This window comes from Gymnodraco acuticeps, unplaced genomic scaffold, assembly GCF_902827175.1.
Source record: "Gymnodraco acuticeps unplaced genomic scaffold, fGymAcu1.1, whole genome shotgun sequence".
Taxonomy (NCBI): Eukaryota; Metazoa; Chordata; class Actinopteri; order Perciformes; family Bathydraconidae; genus Gymnodraco; species Gymnodraco acuticeps.
In genome coordinates this window covers 3810038-3834760 of record NW_022990940.1, presented here as the reverse complement: position 1 = coordinate 3834760, position 24723 = coordinate 3810038, and the positions used below count along the sequence as shown (strand labels likewise).

The 24723-nt window shown below is 39.1% G+C and overlaps 1 protein-coding gene across 6 annotated transcripts in view; it reads right to left on the bottom strand.

Moving 5' to 3' along the window:
* Positions 1 to 24723, bottom strand: part of asic1c (acid-sensing (proton-gated) ion channel 1c) — a 111035-nt gene that overhangs the window by 17589 nt on the left and 68723 nt on the right. For 2 of the 6 annotated variants that reach the window (XM_034234652.1, XM_034234654.1), the window contains exon 1: positions 2144 to 3240. The exons of 1 other annotated variant lie outside the window; for it this stretch is intronic. In XM_034234652.1, the coding sequence (XP_034090543.1) occupies positions 2144 to 2785 (642 nt within the window). In that variant the 5' untranslated portion in view covers positions 2786 to 3240. Of the gene's footprint in view, positions 1 to 2143; positions 3242 to 14951; positions 15489 to 24723 lie in introns of those variants that run through there. 3 more of the 6 variants (XM_034234655.1, XM_034234650.1, XM_034234651.1) reach the window with 3 other exon arrangements.

The following is a 24723-nucleotide window of genomic DNA, read 5'->3' as shown; positions in this document are numbered from 1 at the left end:
TTGGGAAATAAAGCTCGCTTTTTGTTACCTAACCTTTTAGTCCTCTTACTGCATTTGGGTCCTATTTTTCCCCACCCCTGATATTTCACCAGAAAAATCTGCACCGTTTTAAAGAAAAGAGTTCATCACAAGTTTATCAAAGTTACAACAATATCTGCTTGTTGGTGTTGGTGGCAAAAAACTTCATATTTAAATGGGGTGAGTGTGAAAGAATCAGGATGACCAATCATACACCAACATAACACAATAAAATGAAAGAAAGGCTTAAAAATGTTTATTATGAATTAAATTAAAATATTATTGAATATACTATTGTGAAATGTAATCACAATTAAATGTTATGTTGCAGAACAATACCACTGAATTTAACACATGTACTCTACTAATAAAATATGTCGAATTTTGTTTTTCAGTCAATCATTTCAACTTGAATTTCAATAATTCAACAAGGTTGGTCAAACTGCAATATTGAAATTAAAACTTCAACATCAGATTAATCAAGACAGATTGGATTTTTTTCTCCAAATGTAACATCACTTCCTGAAAATATAATAAGGGGAATTCAAACCACATTTTTTTATAAATGGTTAATTTCAGAACTAGGTCATTTTCAGTTTTTCAAACTTCCATCTAAAACCCTCATTGTTGAATTTAAATAGTGATTTGCTAAATTGAGCCACACTTCCTACATTAATGATCATGGATGTCCAAATATTCTTCCTTGGCAAACAATAATTGGCCGTACAAACATTGTACATCCTGACATGATGCTTATGTGGCTGTCGAGGTTTTTCTTCACAACACCAGTAGTACTGGAATGTCATCCAATGGTTAATTTTCACTACCCAGTGTGCTGAGGTTGGGGTGATAGGGCTTCTGGCAAAAAATTCAACCAGCATGGCGAAGCTGATCTCCAGAGATCAGAGTCAGTGTTCCACGTCCAGACACAGACAGACGGGCATGCAGCTCGGATAGATAAGACAGCTTTGGTCCTTTCCCCCTGCTGGCTGTATAATGAGGTCTGCAAGAGTACTGTAACTAGAGACCTCTCTTTAAAGATTCAGATTTAAGTTTAGATAAAAAAGGAGCTTCATTCTGTCACATCACAGCCACACCATATACCTCTCTCTCTCTCCAAGCACAATACAGTTTAAATCCCAATTATGGCTCCATGCAATCTGACCGTCATGCTAGAGATTGCAGAGATTCTGCATTGGTATCTGCAAAACAGGGAAGCCACCGTTGACAGCTGACATACTGCAGTGTGCAAGACTTTGCATTTCAAATATATTCACTGTAGTAGTCATAGTTACAGGTTAGGTTTTCATTACGCTGTATATACTAATATATCTGGTTAAATGAAGATCCAGTGACAGGTTACTGCTTTAAATCTACCAGTGTGTCCCAGATTTAAATTATTCTCAGTGCTGTAGAAATAAATGAGTCGCTCTGCAGGCGGATTTCTCACTGCAGAAGTTTCTCTGTTGAGCCTTTCATATTTTCTGATGTTAAAGGCTGTTTTGAAAACATTGGAGAAAGAAATATTACTATTGTGATAACATCATCCAATTCCTCCATGCAGCATACATTGCTTGCTTAAAACGTAATTAACGTTTTATTTTAGGCTTTGCTGCATTTTCAATACAAAACCGTACACTGCCCATGCCTTCCAGATGTTTAATAAGGGAAGCTACATTTTTCATTTTAACTGATTTACTTGTTTGAATTATTAATGCTCTAATTTGTCTACCTTTCTATTGTTGTCACGGGTTGTAAAGCAAAAAGGCGTTAAAGCAACTGTGAGTAAGAATTGCCAGGCAGAGTATAACCAAATGAGAAACTAAGAAGAGTGTAAAGAAGACAACAACATCCTTGATGATGACATGCCGTGACATTTTCACCACAACATGAAGGAAGCATTTGTTTCCGGGACTGACTTTTGTAGACGTTTAGTTTAATAAAGAAAACATCTGTCATGTGTGAGAGGTAAAAACAGTAAAGGCTTGTTTTCAGCTTTGAAGCTCAAAAACACCCCGAGAGATTGAGATTGGGTCGTCAAATGCTGCCATGAATTATTAATACACCTTGTAAACAACCATTCATATCCACAGCTGACAAACACCATCTTTCTCTCTGTACATACAGTACTGAAGTGTTTGTAGGTGCAGGGGTCCCCTCTGAACTTGCACTCCAGCAGCATGTCCTCCAGCTGGTGGCCGAGGCGTCCCATCATCTCTGTGGTGTTGGTGCTGAAAGCAGGGGGCGGGGTGTAGTTTTTGAAGTCCAACAGGTTCAGGAGACCCTGTATGTGGCTGTCTCTGAGCAGGGACACGCTCTGCTCCACCACTGTGTGATTGGGGTACATCAGGTCCATCCAGTAGCCACTGTGGTACAGGTCATCCTTGGTCAGAGCGGACATGCGGAACACGTTCTTGTTGCAGAAAGTAACAGCTGGGAAGGACATGTTGTGAGCCCACACCATGTAGATCTTGGTGATGGCAGGGTAGGACATCAGGTAGAGGATCCGATTCCAGGACAAGGTGCACAGCAGACTGATACAAAGGAAGAAGGCCATGATCCAGATGACTCGCTGCAGTTTCGACTTGTCCGGAAAGAAGATAAACTTCAAACCATGAACTTTGGTCCTCATTATGAAATCCACAGTGATCTCTTTCAGTGTTGGTTTAAGTGATCTGGACTTCTTTCGGACAGGAGTCTCTTGGGCATCACTTTCTTTAAGCGATGGTCCCATGGCGACTGTTTCGGATATTGGTGCTTTAACCATAATTGCTTCTGTTAAGGTGGACGCTTCTTTACTAATTGCTGTTTCTTAGATTCCAACCCTACACATGTCTAATTCACACACAACCATCTCCAGGTTTAACTATCACGATTTCCAGGTAGCAGCGACTGGAGTCCTGATGTGAAGCTGTCCCACTGTTCACGCTTGAAAATTATTTGCCGAAAACAAAGGAACTGAGCTCCTTTGGGGAGGTAACATTGATTTACATAATGATTCCTTTATGGGAAAATCAGCTGAATCAGTCCATTAATAAAAAAACATCATGCGTAGCCATCATCAAGAGATAAATGGACGTGATAATGGCAGATGTTAGCGACGGCTTCACTCCCAGAGGCAATCACTTTGAAAATCCGGAGAGGCTTACCCCTGTTGCTCTGATCTTTTACTCCTCCATCTCCCTCTCCAGTGCCAGACAATACTTGCAGATTCCGGTGGTTTCTCTCTTTGTGCCGTAGCTGCCCAGAACCCAACTCCTCCCTTTTTACACAGATTGAAGATATGCTTCTGAGACTGTTGACTTGCAGCCTGCAGAAGGGAGTATAACGCTTGTTGCAATGAGGTGGAGCCAGTGAATTAAATTGTTTTCCTCCGGTGATGAAGTAGACCTCCGATTGTGTAGAGAGGCGGGGGAGGTATCAATCAAAGTACAAATAATTGTTATAAAGAAACTCTCAAACAGAAAAATATTGGAGAATCTGCAGCTCGCTCCTGGCTCAATACATCTATATAATTGATAACTGACCTGACGGGAGCCCGCTAGTTGGATGAAAAATCCCCTTAAAAATGTGTTCGAAAAATCCAGTATGGCACATCTCCTCGATCCTCTTTTCTGCCAATTTCACAAATGCAATGTAATGAGCGCTGACATGCCGCAGCATGCAGATGTGACTCTGGCTATATAAAAGTTGCTTTGCTCCATTTATGTGAGACTATTAAAGTATTCTGTTTGGCAGAAGGGTCACATTCGCACTGAGACTATTTTCCATTATGTTAGCTGGAATCTTTTCATTTTATAATGTGACTGTTGGCTAAGTAAACTGATCACAGCTGTGGTGATCAAATACACATATTCTGAAAAGGGAAAATGGAGACAATGTTGGATAACTGTGTGTAATTGAGGTAAAGGTTGCCCATTTTAAGTTAAGCAATACATTGGACTGTATACATTTGATTGGATCTAGTTGTTAAACAACAGAAAAGGAGAGAACTTAAGAGACATTTGACCTAACAGAAATCATTCAACATTTTGAAGAATAGCATTTTTCAAGGTGAGAGTAAGATAAAATGATCAACAACCCTCAAATATCTGTACGCTATAGATGATGCTATAGCTAGGCTGTTAGCTTAGCATAGACTGGAAGCGGAGACTCCAGGAAAGTCATTGTGCAAAAGAAAATGTATGTACAGAAAGCCACAAAGCACGCTTTTACATTTCTAATTTATCTGTGGTGGCAGTTTTCATTTACATAGAGTAAATGGTCTGAGTAAATGATTATGTGTCAATTCCCTTTTACACAGAAAAGAGGTGTTGAATGTGTAAATTAACTTAATATAACAAACAGAGAAAAGGGTTTGGCTAATAACTGTTAACATTATCAAAACCATTCTATCATTAAGTGCGGAGGATGCATATTTTAATCTAAGGATCAAAAGGTTAACCTATGGGAGTCTTTTATTCCTACCAGCACATTTGTTAATGAACTGAACTCCAAACTAAATTCAATAAAATTATTGCGGTATTTCATAACATTTGAATTTATCTGCAGACAATTTAATAAAAGACTAAATCATTTAATTATAACAAAGAGAGAATCATGCAGAACAGTTTTGTCTGTGTTTAAAAGTTGTTGTAATACAAGTCCGATAATATTAATGAATGTCTGGATACAGAAAATAAAGAGAAGCCTCATTAACAGCACAGTTGTTGTCCCTGCTATCTTTCAGGGCTTTATGGTAAAAAAAAAGTTAAACATCTAAATTAATTGCAGGGGTCCAGCTTCCCTAACAGCTATTGGATTTCATGTTTGCACAACACCTAATTTGTTCTTACTGGAATGCAACACAACTGCTTGACATTGCTTTCTCTTTAGCCTTATGTTCAAAACTTTTTATTTTTAGAAACAACCAGATGGGCTGTGTTTAATTGTACTATTAAAGATTCTCTTTATGTTTGGGAAAGATCCATTCAAAGTAAACAAAACGCTGTATTTTGAGTGTAGATAACTGTCAGACCCAATAACAAAGCAAAACAAAGAAGAGAAAAATACTAAGGCTTCATGAGCGCTCCGCCAGTAACTAACTCCAACAATAAAACCTTATCAGAGTTAAAGCTAACTGCCTGGTTTCTCCACCTATTGACCAGCTGCATGGACTTCCTTTATTCTTGGTTTCTTTGGAAGAATATCAATAGATATGAGGTGCTATTAATTTAATTACTCAAGCTCCGTTTTCCTATAGAAGCCAATGAATTGTCCTTCGTTAGCAGTTTGAACCACAGCGCAGTTTAATTACTCCCAGCTGCAGAGGTTAGACACAGGCAGTGGCGGTTCTAGACCAATTTGACTGGGGGGGCCACTGGGGGGCCAGTTATTTTCTGAGGGGGGCACAATAAATGCAGGACGAAAAAGAGAACTAGACAGTATGAAGTAATTGCGCATAAGAAAACAATGCAATACAGTTATTGGTATTTGTTTCAGTACACTTATTTATTTCAGATAGATCTTATAGTTATTACTGTTAGCTTCAGCTTAAGTTATAGTGCAATGTTTGCACTAACACCATATTTATATAAAAATAAAGGTAATGAACAGTTACATCTCTACTTTACATAAGGGTGTCTGCACAATCTCACATTACAGCAACAAAATCCTGCGGTTTTTGGCAAACCGAGTACCAGAAAATATACATTTAAAAAAACAAAACAAAAACACTTTTCATTGTTAGCGGGGCCACAGGGGGGTCAGAGGTCAGTGTTAGGGGGGCACTGGCCCCCCCTAGAACCGCCCCTGGACACAGGCAATGCATGACAATCATCATTACTCTGTTTAATGTGCTTCCTGCAGATTTCCAACAATCAGCTTTACGTTTTTCGATCACCTAATATGCATTATTGATTAGACGCTGTACTCAATTTTCTCGATTTTGCATTTTAAACATTGTAGACCTTTGAAAACCTGTTAATGATCTTCCCAGTACTGTTTATCTTTCTATATTTGAGTTGTCTTCTTTCTGTACTTCTTTTTATGCAACAAAGATTTCCTCTATTCTGGACTATTGGGGATGTTTTAAAGGTCCCATGTCATGGCCATTTCTACTGATCATATTTCCATTGTTGAGGTCTACTAGAATAGATTTATATTGTGCAATTTCCCAAACTCACATTGGTTTCTCATACAGCATCTCTGTATAGTATGTGTATTCACTCTCTGTCCTAAACGGCTAGTTGGAGCTCCTGCCCCCCCCCCTCCCTGTGAGCCCAGTGTGCTCTGATAGGTCGGGACGTTGCGAGGCTTGCTGCTGCTCGCCGCTGCAATCTGCTGAGAGGAGCAGACAAGTTTCCGGGTCGGCGATACAGCGAGAACAAGCGAAACTCATCCTGAGCACACACAAACACTCACAGCCGAAGTAAAAACAATAAGTGTGGCTAGATATTGAGTAAGAAAAAGGTTTATTATAACGCTGTGAGATTGGGTCTGCGGAGAGCATTTCTCCGCGATCCCAACTCGTCTATTACCAGCATTCAGGGAGCTCTATGCAAGTCAATGGGGACTCCCTGATAGTTAGCCAAGTTCACACGTCACAGAACCCAGGAAGCAAACAATGGAAAATGAGAAATCTCCAACGAGGCGTTCTGGGGCAGCATAGACAGGTATTTTCTGTGTTAGAGTTGTACTCGCTACAGGGTGTACTTTGAGGGTTTTTGACTTTGCAGACCGTTTATATGCATAAAGACCTTCATAACACACAAGGGGACGGGTAATAACCGGAAAAGCATGACAGATCCAGCTCACTCTCTCCTGTCGGACCCTTTTTATTACGCTGCTCAGAGACACATAAACATTTGTAAACTCCTCACACATTATTGTAATCTGTATTAGTAGTATTTAGTCAACCAGTCGTCATTATCCATGTGCAGAGCTTTGCACTGGTATAACTTCATTTATGAATCACTCCTTGGACTGCTGCCATCTTATTTATGTAACGTAAACAGTGCTGCACTCCCAGGGCTTCATCACTCCTCCATCCCCTGAGTCCATGCAGGATTTGGTGCAGCTTTCTGCTCCTCTGTCCCCTCAACCTGAACATGATAGAGCCGGAACTGGAAAGTCCAGAATGATTCTCCTGGGGGATCATTTACCACTTTTCAGAAAACTGAAGACAGCATCTGTGAGGGTTCACTTTGGCATTTTACCACTTCTCATGTTGATGGTGTGTGTAAGAATTACCTGTCTGTAACTTGGTGAAGTATTGCTGTTTTTTGTTGTTGTTGAGAATGAATGGGAAAAATGTAAATTTTGATAATCAAAAAAGGTTTTTAGTCATCCTCTCAACAAGAATACCCAACATTCTCAAGTTTTAGCATCAATTATAAGGATTTCCAGCATTTTTGTCTTAAAGGTCCCCTATTATACTGTTTTTCATCAATATATTATAGGCCTCAGATATATACAAAACATGTCTCTGAAGTGTTTGGCTCCAAATACCAAACAGATCATTGTAGCATCCCATAAACCCCTCTGTTTCAGCCCTGTTTCAAAAGGGCTGATTCTCTGTCTGTTACTTTAGATGAAAATAAGGTGGGGGTTACCTTGGTTGGTGATTGGCTAATGGTTACACAAGCCAAAAAATCGTTATGACTTCATAAAGTGGTCAAAATCTGATCAGCTCATTTTCAGACAGGTTTTTATAGAAATGGATCAGGACAAAAAGTGAGCGAATCTTTCTTCCTAAAACTTTCAGAATCTCTTTACACAGAGGAGACACATGTTGATGTATGAAAGACATGAACAAGTGGATTTTGCATAATAGGTGATCTTTAAACCTGCTGTAGCTGTACCTGTGTGTAGCCAAAACAAGCTGCAAACACAACACTGACATACTGTATATCCACCTCTCAGGTTGATGGCAAACTTCTAAGCAATATGTGTTGAGTGTCACAATCTGAGTGAGGCACAATCTGTTTTATGCTGCAAGTAGTTGCTTATTTACATTTATTTTTCATGCTGCTGCAACGCAAACATTTCCCAAATTGGGATCAATAAAGTACTATCTTATCTCATCTTATTTATCTTATGTCAAATGGACACAGTTGAGTTACTTGGTAAACACACTTTAGTGAGTGATGTGAGCTGCTTTGCATCCACAATCGGAGACATCATGTATGCAAAGCTTTAGACTTGCCACTTGGGGCAGTGCAACAAGCTTTAACCACAACACTGACTTACAGTATAATGAGTTAATACTTTAAGTTAGTAGAGAATATGTTGGCAAACAGTTGTATTCAAACATCCAGCAGACATGGAGCTCTTTCACAGCAAACATTTCTTTAAAAAAGAAATGTCAGCAGTATCAATGATTTTCTTGGTAAAGAGAAAGGAATGGAGTATCTAGTTTTGTTTCCAATATGTCTGTATTTACTCCTGGCTTGTGTTACTGCAAATAAAACATGACTGTACAGTATTTCTAATCTAATCAATAAAGCTTACCTATCTGATGTAACACTCTGCAATGGTGTGTCTGCCCTGAACTGCAGTGCTTTAGAAATATTCATAACGTGGCTTACACTTGTGTGTGACTTACTTTGAAGCTGTCTTTATTTGTAAAATCCGTTTACAAAATCTTTAATTTAATTAAAATAACCCCTCTAAGACAGCACTGCAATCAGACTACAAAGCGCTCCAGGCTGAGTCAAATTATTTTCTTGAGTCTGTAAAATCGTTATCCTCCTTATGAAAACACATTTCTGCTGCTCCCACATTTCTATTGTTATCTTTCTGAGGATGCAGAGACATGTCATATTTGTCTCAGTATTCAAGCATGTAATTAGAGAATCATGGTGTGATACAATTTGCCAAATGAGAAGCTGATTGCCATTTGATTGAAAAGTAGAACTATTTAAAAGATAACTATCCCTCAGATATGTACATTTACTGTCCAGCCTTGAGACCGACTCAGTGATCGGTCCTGGCAGCAATTATATTCACTTCAGATACTGTCAGGAAATTACACGAACAATCCTCTTTCATGTCAAAGCCTGGCTGAACCCCAGAGGTCTCATTAGAGGAGGAGCAGAGTTTTGACTGAGAAGAAGGGAAGAGATCCTTCAAGGACCAGTGAGAATGAAACACCAAATGAAATCCTGGCAGCAATTATATTCACTTCAGATACACACACAGCTCGGACAGAGAAGAGGCAAGCACTAGAAAGTATAAAAAAAGCTATATCCAGTATTATTGTCCAGATACTGTACAGCTAAATTGATTAGTTTGTATTTCGATTGATAGAAAGCAAGTAAACATGCCAAAATCAATTGTGAACATTTTATTTATTCTTCTATGATAGAATGATGATGAACACAATATTCTGGATGTTTCTGACTCTAAGACAGAAAAAACAATCAGTTCATAATACTAGCTCTGGCACATGGACATTGTGATCAGCATTTCTCCACAATGATTAATTAATAAATTAATTAAGAAAATAATGGAAAATTGACCTATATATATGAATGAATACAATCTTCTATCTTTCTAATTTAACTTAAAAAGCAGTTTTCTTCTATCTGTCAATCAAGGAATCTATCATTTACTTTACATTTCAGATCAACATAACCAATTCTTTATTTTTCTATTTAATGTAGAAAGTAAAGTGACTGCAACACATTAGATCGATCTACTTAATGAATATAGGATCATTGAAATAAATACAGTTTACAGTTCCTTAAAATAAATAAAATTAACAATTAAAGCTTAAATAAATAAAGCTGATTTGTTGGATATTAAGGAAATATTCCACATCTATTGCAGCAAAGTTTTCAACCATTGAGTAATTTCACAACACGGCTACCTTGAATTTCTAGACCATACAAATCAAGTCCAGAGAAAAACCTAGAAGTCCTCTGTAAGAATGTGATTTAGGACCAAAGAAATGTAAATCTGTTACAGAAGAGAGACGGTTAGATCCAAAACACTTGCAATCAGGGATGTCACTGTGCTGAACGGGCAGCTTCTTTAGCAGAGGGAGACATCTTGTGGCCTGCCTCTAAATGAAACTAACCTCATTGAAAAGCAAGCGGCAGCCACTTTGTATTCTGCACGAGTATTGCCAGGGAAGCAAAAATGGATTTTAGCTAAGAGGGGCTTATACTTTGAAATACTTCATATAAAATCCATCAAAAAGGGGGAAACATTGGCATTTCCTTGGTAAGAAAAGAAAGGGGGAGAGTATATTTAACATAAATCTTATTGTGCAAAAGACTATTTGATCTTTTAGGTTCAGTAAGGGGAAATACAAGACTTCACCAGTAATTGTAAACATCTCTGACACAGCACATATACAGTAACCCCCCCCCCCCCACCTAGGTAGACCAGGTGGAGAGCAGCTACAGTCTGTATCAATAAAAAACAGATGCTGCCGGCTACACCTGCCATCTTGTTCCCCTGTTCCATTCCAGGCAGGATCCAACTAAAAAAACATAAGTTCGCTGTCACTCAAGCTTTCAGTCCGCAGCCCGCAGTCCCACTTTGATAAACTCACTCCTCATATTTCCTCCCCGGTACCTTCATTTGCAAGGATAATCTCTTTTCTTTGTGCATGTTCACATCTTGTTTGCGCAGCCGGAGGCTTTTGGTATACTTTCCTGAATCCATTTTGCCCGCTTTACCCCCAAAAAGCTAAGCATCGTAAGCACTTGCCAGCTGCGGGAAAAGCACCATAGAATAATAGCAATGCATTAAGACTTAGCCTTGTCTCAGGTGAACATATTAGGAATTCAAAATCATATTCCTAAATATTCGCAAGGTTACACATTCAATCTGGCTCTTTCCAGCATTCAAAGAAATGTCATTACATCCTTTAAATGTATAGGATTTCTTTTAAACTGAAATGTGTGTTACATCATTAATCATTGTTCCCAAAAAACAGCTGTTTCTATCAAACTGTCATGTCTGGCTTCCCCTGTACAGTGACTGGTGGTGTCAAGGGGAATCTCAGTTTACTTGAAAGAAGATAGCAATACAATACTTCAGGAGCATGACATTGTAACTATTGGCTCAGAGAGAAGGGTATAGATCACAGAGGCCATTAGTGGAAACAAAATATATATATGGGCAGGGAAGGTAATCCAAGATCAAAAGGACATATGATATGAAACCAAGCCAAGCCCATAGTTCAATTTGAAAATATGAGTGTTAAAAGCACTAACACATGCTTTTGTTTGGAAATGACACTGTGCCAGAAGGCTGATAATCTACAACACAACATAACGGCACTATTGGTTTTGGACAGAGCCACTCTTGTGTCCAATGTCTCCACCTAACAAGCCAATTAACTTAAGAGGGTTCTGTCAACTGGCACCTCCAATGTCTGCCTCTGGTAGTATCTGCGCCCTGATGTGCAAGTCAGCAAAAAAGCGTCCCCGTGCTATGAATTCCTCACTATTCCTCTTCAGCGCCATTGATCGGACTGCCAATACTGCACTTAGAGTAACAGTGGCTCCGGCACTGGCCTTCACTGACACTGAGTAATGGAACAAACACATTAGGTATTTGCTATCTGGCCTGTCATCCTCACGCACCGCCTCAGATTTGTTTATTCTATTGTTTGAACTGTGGAGCTTTATTTTTTAGCTCCCTTACTTTTCATGCCCGAGGCAGTACTGTAATTCTCTGCTCCTTCGCACATATCTTCCCTTCATCTCTCCTAACGCTTCCAGGTGTGCATCCTGGCTCTGGCTTCATTTCAAAGCAGGCTGAATCACAATGATGGTGTCGGTCCTCTGCTGAGTCCCAGTCCCACTTCAATCTAAGCACAGCACCGCCTCCTTTTCCTTCAACTCCCCTCCTTTGCCTTTTGTTTCCACCTTGTCTTTGTAGCTCTCTCCTCCAACTCTATGTCTTACCCAACACCCCCCATCTGAGCCCTTTATCCATCTCTCTTGTTATAAGCTGCCACTGTCCCTTTTTCCTATCTTCAACACTGCCTATTTTCTTTCTAACACTCAATCCTTTCTACTGCCTCCTTTACTCACCTTTCTCTTTCCTTTGACCTCCAAAGCCTCTAGACTATACTGCAGTGGAAGTAAAACTCCACATCCTGCTTCTGTTTCAGCAGCCCCTGAACAGATCCGCAACCACCACATACAGAGCCATAATTAAATATAATGATGTCAACACAATTTGATACATCAACAGTAAGGTCAATCACACAACATGAGTTCAACACTTAAAGGATAAATGTGTTAGAATCAACTCTCCGCATTAGGCCCAAGCCAGCTAAAGCTCTGAGCTGGTGATCGATTGAAATGATATCACGCCAACTTCAGCATGAATCCTGCATATACACACTGACAGATGATTTATTTGGTCTGAGCAAATCTTGGAGGTCTAATCCACAGCAGTGTGATGGGATGTGTTGGGGGGGGCTGACACTTTTGAGTATTAATGAGGCAATCAATCACACACTAGCTCGGAGACGATATGTACTGCAACAAGATTGCGGCGTGATAAAAACATTGATAATGAAATAAAGCTTCCACAAAAGAAAGTTGTTCTGCGAGCGGTATGTTGAGATCTGATATCGTCTTTAATGTGTTTAGTGATGCACTGTCTGACCTGTAAAAATAAAAAGTTGTATACTATGGAAGCGTTCAGTGTAATCTGAACAAAGCTTATTGTCATAGTTCACTTACAGATTGATTCATGGACATTCAAAGCTATCTTGCTGTATATATTTTTAGCACTGGGTAGAACATTTCTAGCATCTACCATCTGCCAGCCTTTAATATCTGCGACTCGTTCTCCTCCAGTGAATTACAGCATCCTCCCCCCCAAAAGATATTTCATTACTTTATGCAGAGGGAATAATTGCTCGTGGGGGCCCTGATATTTCCTCTCCAAGATTTCTCAATACCACTGCACCCATATCCAACTCATTAGTAGAAACATCTGCTCTTTCCTGTCACTGAAGACATGCTGTAGTTTCTTCAGCCAGTCTTTCTTTGTGTGACTTTGATACAAATATACAGACATATCACAGTAAAACATAACAAATATTTAACTGAGATTGAAATATCATACAGGTAAGGGAGAGCAACAATAAAAGTATTCTAAGGGATTCAAATATGAAAAGTTCATATTCTATTTGTTTCAATGTTTTGCTGATTTAACGCCAAATCCAAATGCACAACACTCAAACCTAAAACGCTAAACTAAAAGGCATTTGAATGATGTTGTTATGCATATACTTCCTCCGTTTTTTTTCCTAATTATCAGATGTTGTCTAGACCTTGCGTGAGTCATCTGGCAGTGATGTTCCTGAAGTATATAATGGGTAATCTCAATTCCATCACATCTCATCTCCGGTGAGGGGGACTGCCTCTGAGCCTCCCACAGTAAGATCAGCAGGCCGAGGAAGGGAATTCAGGCAGCTCCATGAATATTTAATGAGTCCCCTCTATACATAGGCCCTCAGAGCATCTCCAGTTTCTGACATTTAGCTGAAACGTGTCCTTTCTACATTGGGATGTGAAAGAGCCAAGGTCACTTGACTGACCACATCGATATCAAAATCTGCCTTCATAAGCTGCTTTGGTTTTGGGAACTCAAATCCGGTTCACCATTTTCATAAACAAGTCTGAAGCTCTTTTTATAGTAGATGTTAAGTTTACTGTGAGATCTATTGAAACTATTCTCTCTCACACAAAATAATTGTATTGCCATTTTAGACGTACTAAGTAATTAGTATAAATCATTTCCCTCACTTTCACTTGTACACCCTGACACACCCATCTTGGTGCTTGGCTATCATCCCTCAAATCGATGGCCCATTTAATAGAAATACAATCCTTTTCCTGTCTCTCCTGTTTCTGCAGCAGGACGATTGAGTTCCATTCAAATTCTGCTGACATGATTATTCTCTCTGGTGAAGTCAAGAACGAAAATAATCTAGGATTTAACCAAAATAAAAGCATAAAATGCTCAGACAAAACACTAGGACATTTGATGCCATTACTACTATGAAGATTATTCTTCTGAGGTATTTACAAAAATAAACAATACCGCATTAAAACTCTACTGGTTTTCAAAACGCCATATGTTTGCTCCATAATGCATGATGCGTGATGTCAGGAGAGTTTTGTTGAACCATATGGTAACTCAGTAGTTTACATCTTTCCGAGGACAATTTTAGGGAAGTATCTCTCATTTCTCCTTCAAGAAAAATCACTATTAGTAATAGTCATAAAATGAAGAATTGGACACAGTATAATTATTGCACCATAAAAGCCGTACACATATCTTTCTGCTTTTGGCACCAGCTCTTGTAAGAGAGATAAAATATGGCTTTATTAGTATTCCTTAGAATTGTTCCTGCGTTACACCCCATACCTGGTTTTCCCCCAGGAGCTGGTGAATCTTTAGACAAACATGCCATTAATTATTTACAAAGGAAGGATTATGGGACCATTAGTGAAGACATTACAACATAATTTGAATGAAAGGGACTTCTTTCATTAAAGATATCTGATGTGTATGTCTCATCATGACAATTCTCATTTTATAAAGAGAACAACTCTCTTACGGCAGAGCTTCGCTGTAATGTTTTCTGGTGTTCAAGAACATAAACTGACTCATAATTAAATGTATCGTGGGCAGAATGAAGAATTTAAATGGGAGCATTATAGTGACTATCAAAAAGCTCTCAGTTGTTGGCCATGTTGCCGCTCAAGGTTTTCTTTTAACATTCTAACTTAAAGTAAAAAACTTATTATTTTAGATAATCTGATAAATATTTTACAAACTAGCATCCATCCTACTGAGCAATTATAAAGTATTAAGGATACTACCAGAAGATAGTCCTCTTACAGCCTACTTAAGGATGAATGTGTTTCCCGTAATATTGTATGGACGCAGCTAGAAGAAGCCATACTTACTATGGTAAAGTTCTCTGGACCGCAGTCCTTGCCTCTATATTTGCAGTCGAGCAACATTTCATCCATGCTGTGGCTGGCCCTCTGTACAAACTCCAGCATGTTGAAGGACTTGCTGGGGAAGAACTTGCTGTTGTCCGTGGGCTGCCCCACAGCGGCCATGAAGTCATCAAAATCCCCTTGCTCCACACCCAATAGACCGGCCATCCAGAAAATGTCATTCCTCAGAATCTGGGACTTTCGATAGCTGTTGTAGTTGCAGATGGTGATGGCTGGGAAGTACATGACGGGCACGTCCATCTCATCGAGGATAGTGACATGGGGGTACTGGTAGTACTCGATCACACGGTCAGCCACTTGGTAGAGGAAGAAGGAAAGGGAGGAACTGAATGCGGCTGCCCAAAGCAGCCGTCGAATAGTCACTCCACCGGGCAGGAAGATATGGCTAAGGCCGTGGAGGGAACAATTGGCCCCGTACACTGTGATGTCCGATGGTGGACGAGGAGCTTCTTCTTCTGGGGCTCCCATGATGACAGAGAGTTTCCAAATGGGCGATTGCTGGATGCAAACTTGCAGTTGTAATGTCTCGCTGAATAATGGTGCTGACAGGGAGGTTCATCCAAACTAAATGTACAAGGGAGGATGGTCGACACAGGGTCTAGTTTCCTCTTCACACCCGAGGGAGAGGAAGAGTTGGATATCTGGAGCTGGGAAGTAGCGATGGACGTTCGTATCAACCAATCCTCATTGAGATCTTAGAGGGCACAGTGAATTCTAAAGATCCGGTTTCATTTGGGAAGCTAGACGTCCCACAGCGGGAATTGGGGGATGCATCAGAAAGGGATACGTCAGAGACAGGCAAAGATCAAAACCAAATACAATTCTATTAGCAACCTCAAACTATATCAATTGTTTTTGTGCTTTTGTAAAATGTATCTATCCAGGGAAGGTTTTTAAACACAAATGCAGAATATTGTGCATCTCTAACTCAGACTTAAAGGACCACCGTTTTGAATTCAGAAAATTTCATAGCTATTTAATTTGTGAAAACAACACTGTGACTCAATCAAAACCCATTGAAGACATCACACAAGTGTGGTAATCTAGATTTAAAGAAAATGTTGTTGTTCTTAGCTCCAGAAAAGTTGATATTTTGCAGACACAAAATGTCATTGAGCCCAATGAGCATCACATTTAGTTACAGCAGCATAAACAAAGCTTGAGCTGGCATGTAAAACGACGATAATCTATTAGCCACAGCTATGGGAATGGTGTAGTGCTTTTCTTAATGAAATCTTAACAGACCTTGTTGTGAAAGGCCATTGTATAACTCATTCATGGTTCCTATTAAGCTGCAGCTGGTGAGAGTATTCCATCCTGGCATTTTAGAGTGACGTTTATAATCTAAAGGCTGCCATGATCCCTCCTGAACTTTCTTATAACGATAACACATAATACAATGACATGAGTCACTCTAGAGAGTCAAAGTAAGCATTAATCTACTGTACGCATTCTCGATAACCTCATTAAATCCATTTGGGATCAAAAAACACATTCAGTTCTAGTCTATACAACCATAGCTGATCACTTAAGTTTGCAGCACACATCATCTATCTTGCTGCAGCCCCCCTATCATGTGTTTTGTAACAGCATCAATTATTAATGAGTTCTCCACATAGAGGTTCTCCAGCATATATTTCAGCTCATGGACAGAGGTGCAGAATGCAGACCTGAGGTTATTTCAGTTCATCCCAATAAGCATTGGTCTTGACTGAAATTGATTTGCTCGGAGCAGCAATCATTTAAAATGAAGTTAATAAGCTAACTTATGTTAGAAGCTTAGCAAAGGGCTCTAACCGTCTGTCAGGACTATTTCAAATAAACCCGGTTGAACCATTCACCCCTGTTTGTCTGCTTTCTTTACCGACGCACCAATCTCTATTCATCATCCACACCTCTTTCATCTTACATACATCACTTTATCAAGCCTTTTAAAGTACACATCCATTTCTCCTCTCACCCCCCAATATATTTCCCCTCCTTGGTAGAGGCCAAAAGCGGGATGAAGAAGAGGGAATATTGGACTAACATTCATCAGGTGGAGACAAACAGGACACCCAATGAATGATAATGCTGCTCCGTACCTGCTGTATGTGTAAATAAGCTACTGTTTGCTATCACCATTTTAACTTAAAGGTCAGTATTGTGTTCACAACATCTTTCTTCTGCCCCCAAGTGGACACAATTATTACTTTTTAAGACATATTTGGTCTTAATAAAGTGTTTAAACACAGTTACATTTCATGCTAATTGATGTGACCTTAACTAAATCCCAAAAGTCAAAATATAATGTATGTAAACTTTATGTACTGAGCTATGTTTTTGCAACTGGCAAACATTTGCCCATCACCATGTTCAGTGAATAATAATAATGATAATACATTTTATTTGTATAGCACACTTTAAAAACAACGTCATCTGAACATGGTACAGCATAAGTAGTCATTCAGCATTCCTTAGGAGAATAAAGCAAAATGGACCGGGTCTGTCTGCTGTTATGAATTTATAAATTGACAACCAGGAGAGGGAGTTCAAAACAGCAAATCTGCTGGCCATAAAATCAAAACAGTTGGTTGTAAGATTCTAAAATTCTCCTGAGGAATTTTTTTAGCACAATTTACAAGACAAATGCTGGGAAAATATGCAAGTGGCTAGTAGATTTGTATCACTCACCAGTTACCACCTGCCAACAAGAATGATAGTATTTTATTGAGTGGTACAATTTTAACATTGAAATGTTAAATTTGCACCCTGCGGCAGGGTTATCATTTTCTGTGGGTTCATCACTGCATACTAGGGGTGTAACGGTACACGTACCCGTACCGAAATTATTCGGTACGGGCCCTTCGGTTCGGTACAGGTGTGTACCGAAGTGTACCGAACGAATATAACGTTAAACGTAAAAAATTGAGAACGTGAACAACTTTTTGGAAGTAATCTCAGGTGCTGCGTCGCAGCATTCAGAGTAATTTGGTCACATTGGGTTCAACGCGTCATAGAGCGAGCAAGTCATTTCATTGGATGAGAGGCATACTATGAGAGCTGGTCAGAGGGATGCGTTCAAATGTAGTCAGTAATTTGAGGAACTATCGAAAATTAATGGCGAACGCAGATAAAGTTGAGCTCGAAAATCCTCCAGCATCATTGAAGTCTCCGGTTTGGGAACATTTTGGTTTCGCAGTTACGTACAAGGATGAAGGACAAAGACAGGTGGACCGAACCAAAGCTGTTTGTCGGCATTGTTCAACTAAAATTAGTTACGCGGCTGGCAATACATCAAACTTGCACACTCTTGAAAAGGCATCACCCGAACGTGAATATCACCGGTACCAAAAGAAAAAAGACTGAAGTGCAAACCCAACTCCCGCTAGCATGTAAGCCTCCACCACTCGCAAAAAGATCAGACCGAGCCAAAGCTATTACAAACGCCAAATATCCTTATGTTGCAATGTTAGCAAAGCGCTACCTGGCTGTATCTGCTACCTCTGTCCCTAGAGAGGGTTTTCTCCACAGCAGGAGACATTGTTAGTGCCAGCAGATCTGCCCTTTCAGCAAGCAATGTGGACAAGTTCATTTTTCTTTAAAAAAACATGAAAATACAATGACAAGCAAGTCATAATGTCAAACTGGCTGCTTAGGTGCAGTACAGTACAGTTCAAATACAGATTATTTCAGTTCATCGAAAAGCTGCACCTTAATGTTTATTTTATTATATTTTGTATTTATTTGAGTGAATATTCACAGTTTAATAATAATTAAAAACCCAAAACTAATAGTTTATGTTTTGTGAGTACTAGTAGCCTACAGTAAAGTTCAAATACAGATTATTTCAGTTCATCGAAATGCTGCACCTTAATGTTTATTTTATTATATTTTGTATTTATTTGAGTGAATACATTATTCACAGTTTAATAATAATAAAAAATATATATATATATATGTTTTGTTCTGTGAAAAAAAATTCTGCTGTACCGAAAACGTACCGAACCGAACCGTGACCAAAAAACCGAGGTACGTACCGAACCGAAATGTTTGTGAACCGTTACACCCCTACTGCATACGCATGACATGAAGTCTTTTAATCAATTGTTAATGTCAAAATATTGATTGGAGCAGCTTTAACAGGTCTAACATTACCAATGGGATTGCTATTGTGGGTCTACACTTAACACTGACACACAGCCCTCACTTCATCGTTGCGGGGCCATAAATGGATATACAAAAAGTGAAGGTTGTAATTACTACATACTTTTACATTTGCAACTTGTTGAAAACATGTATTCAAAATAAATAAAAAAGGCACTGCTCTGACAAAGCGACAACATGTTCTAAATGGTACACCAATCAAGAGATCACTTTCTGGCATATTAATACAAAAGTAAGGCCAGTGCATTGATGAGGAAATAATGAACATGTTCAAAAAGGCTATATTTGACCTGTTTTTCAGGTTTCAGGCTCGAAAATGACATTCCCAGAACAAATGACCATATCTTCCCTTCTAAAAGGGTTACATTAATAATCTTTTTTCTCAAAGTAATGATAAACCTGTGAGTTGGATGTAGAAAAGTCAGAATCAATATAGATGTTTTTTATTTTAAAGACAATTCAGATTTAACATGGTAAAAAACTGTAAATTGTAGTGTCCGTCCAAAAGATATTTTGTACTTATAGTGAAAACTAACCTTGGATGATGGGTTAGTAGACTAAAAGCTTTAGGAATCCAAAGTACAACATATAATAAGTACCCTGTATCAAGATTGATGCAAAACAAGTGATAGTTGACCTTTTTAGACAGATTTAGCAAAAAAAACCTCTTCTGGGAACATTTGGGTGGATTTAAAAGCTTTTCCCTATGCATATGTAAATTGAGCACCGAGTGCATCTTTGCTGTTCTTTTGCCTATAGGTAAAATTGAGTAATCCTTTTTAGACTACAGCAAATTAAGAAGTGGACAAATCACATTTAGGTAGTTAATAGGGGCACTCTGGGCAAAGTGCAAGCGGCTCCTCAATCAATACACTGTGGAGGTTTTCCAGATACTTTAAGTTGGGTGTACTAGTTAATGCACTGCCGTAACAAATCAACAATTCAGTACATCACGACTTCTCTGTGCGCCAGAAAACACTTTCTTTAACTCTACAGTGAGAAGAAGCCGAGGCTGCATTCACACATGTCGAGATTACTGATATCTTCAGAGACTAAGTGCTCTTTCTCATCAGCTGCTTTGTTTCCTCACAGTGTGCAAAATGTCAGAGTTACAGTAGTCTGCTGGATGTGACGGCAGACATGTGAGGGAGGGCTACAAGAATGGCATTTTTATAATGCTGAAAGGTCATTTAAATACTGAAAAAAGGTCTCAACCTGTCTCTCTGCTCCTCAAATTATAATTACCTTCCCTCTTGTTTTTTCAACCCGAGTAACCCAGCAACCTCCCAGCCATCAAAATGTTTGAGATTTTAGTGTGAAGGACTATTTTCTTTTTTTTGTGATAGAAAAATAACTTGGCTCCAAAGAAAGTTCACAGGTCAAGAATAGAACAGTGTTTTTGAATCTGAATTTCATAAAGTGGACACGTCAAGTCACAGAGACTATATCCAACCGTTTGGCAACTCAGTCTTTTCTATTTTTTTTTTCTTTTATGTAGCTCCAAAATCCAACAGCAAGGAGTTTGAAAGTGCTGAGCTGACATATTTAATGTAATGACACATTTTACATCAACAGTCTTGACTGAGATAATGATGAGCAAGTACGCAAATAAACTCATTAAAATTCAGGGACAGAGCAGCATGCTGGGATTCATATCAACATTTTTTAAACCCTAGACCCCAAACTACTCAGCGTTAAGCTTTAAGGTTCATCAAAGTATTCATCTTCAGCCACCCATAGGTGAAGAATGCTAAATAAAGAAGATTTCTGAGCCTTAAAGTTCATTCTTGATCTTAGACGTATCTTGACAACCAAAAACGCCTCAACTCAAAGTCTGTTTACTAGCTTTTTTTAGCTGCTTCAAATTGCATGAAACTGAACAAACTTCATGCTGACTGAAAGGTTTAGAAATCAACTAAATATAACTGTTTAAGAGCCAATAAATGGTTACCAATAGATTGACACAAATCAATTAACTGTAAGATCGTTTTTGAATGCTCAATCAAAAGCCAGTGCATTATATTTTAATGAAGAAATGTTTTCAAAAAAACAATTGTTTTAATTTCCTGAGACCGTAGAAAATGGACTATAAATGCAAATGTATTTTCCAGAACAAAACAAGTCTTTAAAATGCCAATAAATACTTGATCACTTTTTTAAAATAAATCCAGTTTTAAATGTTGGAATTATATCAGTTGTTACAGATTTCCTATTCCAATTAAGATTTAAAAAAGGGAAATCAACATCCATCCCAATCAGTCTTTCCCAACTGAGCACAAGGGACAACTCTAACATACTTTATTACCAGCAGTATCTGCAGCTATTTATCTCCTCCTCAACTCTCACTTCATAAAAGCAGCTTTTTGAATGCCATTTATCAAAATCTGGGTCTTCAGTGAAAGTAGACTCCAGCTGGTTTCACTTATTTGAAGCAGGAAATGGGCAACAAGTAAACAGAAAATTCAATATTTCAGTATTGACCCTAACACATGAATTCCTAATGAATTGGGCAGCATTAGAACAAAAGGAAGCTGTGCTGTGGACTTCCTTCACAAAGAGCATGGACTATGACTTCTGTAAAAATCCCTCCCGTTTGATTTAATGCCTAATTCCATGCTGACAGCCAGTGGCGTAACTATCGACGGTGCAGCCGGTGCATTGCACCGTGGCCCACAGCCGTCCAGGGGCCCATGCAAAAAAAAAAAAATGTATATATATAATTTATTTTTTTATATATATTTTATTTTGGGGCCCCAATGGCATTGACTGGTTCACGCAGTCTTCAAAGTAACCTAGCAACCTAAATTAATTTTTAATGTGTCTGTCCAATGACCTTGCTCCCTTTCATGTCATGTGATACCTTGCGTGACGAGCGAACCATTTAATCAACATCAAAAGTTATATGTACTACATAGCTATAGCTATAGCAGCAGCAAAATCGGTAGAATTATAACAAATTGAATAGCTTGGATTTATAATGTACAGCAAACCAAAACACAAGAGCGGCGCTCAAAAGAGAAAGCACAAGAGAGATGAAGGAGATGTAAAGGCTAAACAGACAAAATTAGACAGTTTTTTTTGTCATACATCGTCCTCGAAATCGAACGCTAACGTTGGTAATGTTGACGTGCAGCGGCAGCCGGAGCCGGAGGCTAACGATAGCTCACCTGCCTCACCATCATCTAGCTCCACAAGTGAAGCTGTATCCGTGGCTGTGCAACCTTCTTCTCCAGCCATGAGCCAGGAGGAGAGGATGGATTTGGCTGTGCCCGGCGGTGGTCCTACAGTTCCCGCAAGGGCCCCACCCCCAACCGATAGGGGACTCTATGGCGCTATTGAGACCCCCGACGCCAAGATCAAAGGCTATATTATAGCAACCGGTCCATGTAGGCCTATCGGCCCATTCCCCAGAGACACAAATCAAGGAAACAGGTGTTTCTCCGAGATGTATTACACCACCACTACCAGAGCAGGTATCAAACTGCCACGGACATGGCTGTGTTACTCCCCCACCCTGGACTGTGCCTATTGTGAGCCGTGCTGGCTGTTCGCAGACCGAGGTGCACCGTTCTACAGTGATGCGTGGACATGCGTTGTCTGCAAGGATTGACTCACATGCACAATCTCAGGTCCATGTCGGAGCGTGTGTAATATATGAACAGTGGAAGAAAAACGGGAGAATCGATGCAAACATGGAGGTACTTGAGCGTATTGTCAACATTACAATCACTCTGGCCACTTAACTTGGCTTTTAGAGGACATAGGGAGATTCTTGGACAGCCCAACAGTGGAAACTTTCTCAGTATGATAGAACTTTTAGCATGTTACGATCCGGTTCTGAAAGAACTTGTTGAGCGACCACAAGGTTCTGTGAAATACTTGAGTCCAGCTGTTCAAAATGAGATAATCTACAAAATCGCAAAGCGGGTGCAGTGCGACATTCAAGTAGAAATAAACAATGCTCCGTTGTATGTTGTTTGCATAAGTAGGCTATCTTTTTCGTTTCGTTTATTTAATTAGTTATATTCAAGACAACTTTGGGAATTTTGTTTGTTTGTTATGAGTTTTAAATAGATTTTGAAAGTAGAGATAGAGAGAGAGAGAGAGAGAGAGAGAGAGAGAGAGAGAGAGAGAGAGAGAGAGAGAGAGAGATAGAGAGAGAGAGAGAGAGAAAGAGAGAGAAAGAGAGAGAGAACGCTGAGTTGGGGGGGGGGCCCAACAAAATATTTGCACCGGGGCCAATCACAACCTTGTTACGCCACTGCTGACAGCTAATTGTGATGCACAAGCAGAGAACTTCATACAGCTGCCAAACTAATCACAGAGAATAAAAGGCGGAAAAGCTTCATTGTGGGTACTTCAAAGAACCTTTCAAAATGTAAGTTTTGTCCATCTATGAGAGCAATTAGCTGTAAATACAGTTAAGGGAAATGGAAGGTGACTTTTCCCACATCCATTTTAGAGAGACGTTTGGAAGCAACACTTGAGATGAAAATAATACCTAAAATGGCATTTACATACTGACATGCCCTCACAGACCTTGACTTTTAAGATTGAACTTTTAAGAAATATATAAAACTGATTTACAGGTCCGTCTTGGTGTCAGGGAACATTGCGCCCTGTCCGCAGAGAAAGCCATTTTATATGATTTTAGGAAACTCAGTCCAGATTTGTCAATGTCAAATATTATCTGTGCCAAAAATAGGGACAAGTCGGCCAAGGCTATAATCTTAAGTCTGAGGAGTGACCCACTACTCCATCTTGAAGGTTATTTTCTATGGATGCACTTTAATGCTCTGATAACAGAAGAGTAGGGATGGGAACCCAACCAGATATCAGGGCTCCAGGCCAAAATATTTGAAAGACCACAGTATAATGTGTGCACTATACAGTATACAACTATAAATAACTACTGATACACTACACATATTATATATTCATAGATTACTACATATATGCACTTAAGGGAGATTTCATATTCCATTTACTATTCCAAAGCTCTGACCAAACCACAATATAACTGACATCACTATTGTTAACACAACAAAAACAAAGACAAGGTCTGACTCTTTAAATGTGTATTTTCTTCTGCTGAAGTACATCACAAAAACTTCAAGACATACTTTAGGTCTTTTGAGCCTTTGCCAAACAATTAGAGGAAAACACTTTGACAGAATCTGCCAATTATCAATGCTGTATTATTAAAACAAAGATAAAGGCTTTTATAGAACTACAGATTAACACAGGGACAAAATGCTTTAAGAAGAATGGATCGAAAACAGTTAGGGGAAAGCTTTGATAGTTGTAGTGCATGAGGGCGAGGTAGGTTTTTTATACGTTTCAGCCTATACAAATAAAGAATCACATTTACATTTTAATGCACTGACATCAAACTATGAAGCATAAATCTCTGTGTATGATGAATGTGTCCCGATGAATATCAGATGCCTGTGTTATTCATTCTTTCTAAACTACACTCAGGAATATTATTTATTTGTATTGACATTTAAGATTTGTTTCCAGTGAGTTATTATTGAGTTTATTTGCCATTATTCTATTCAGTTATATA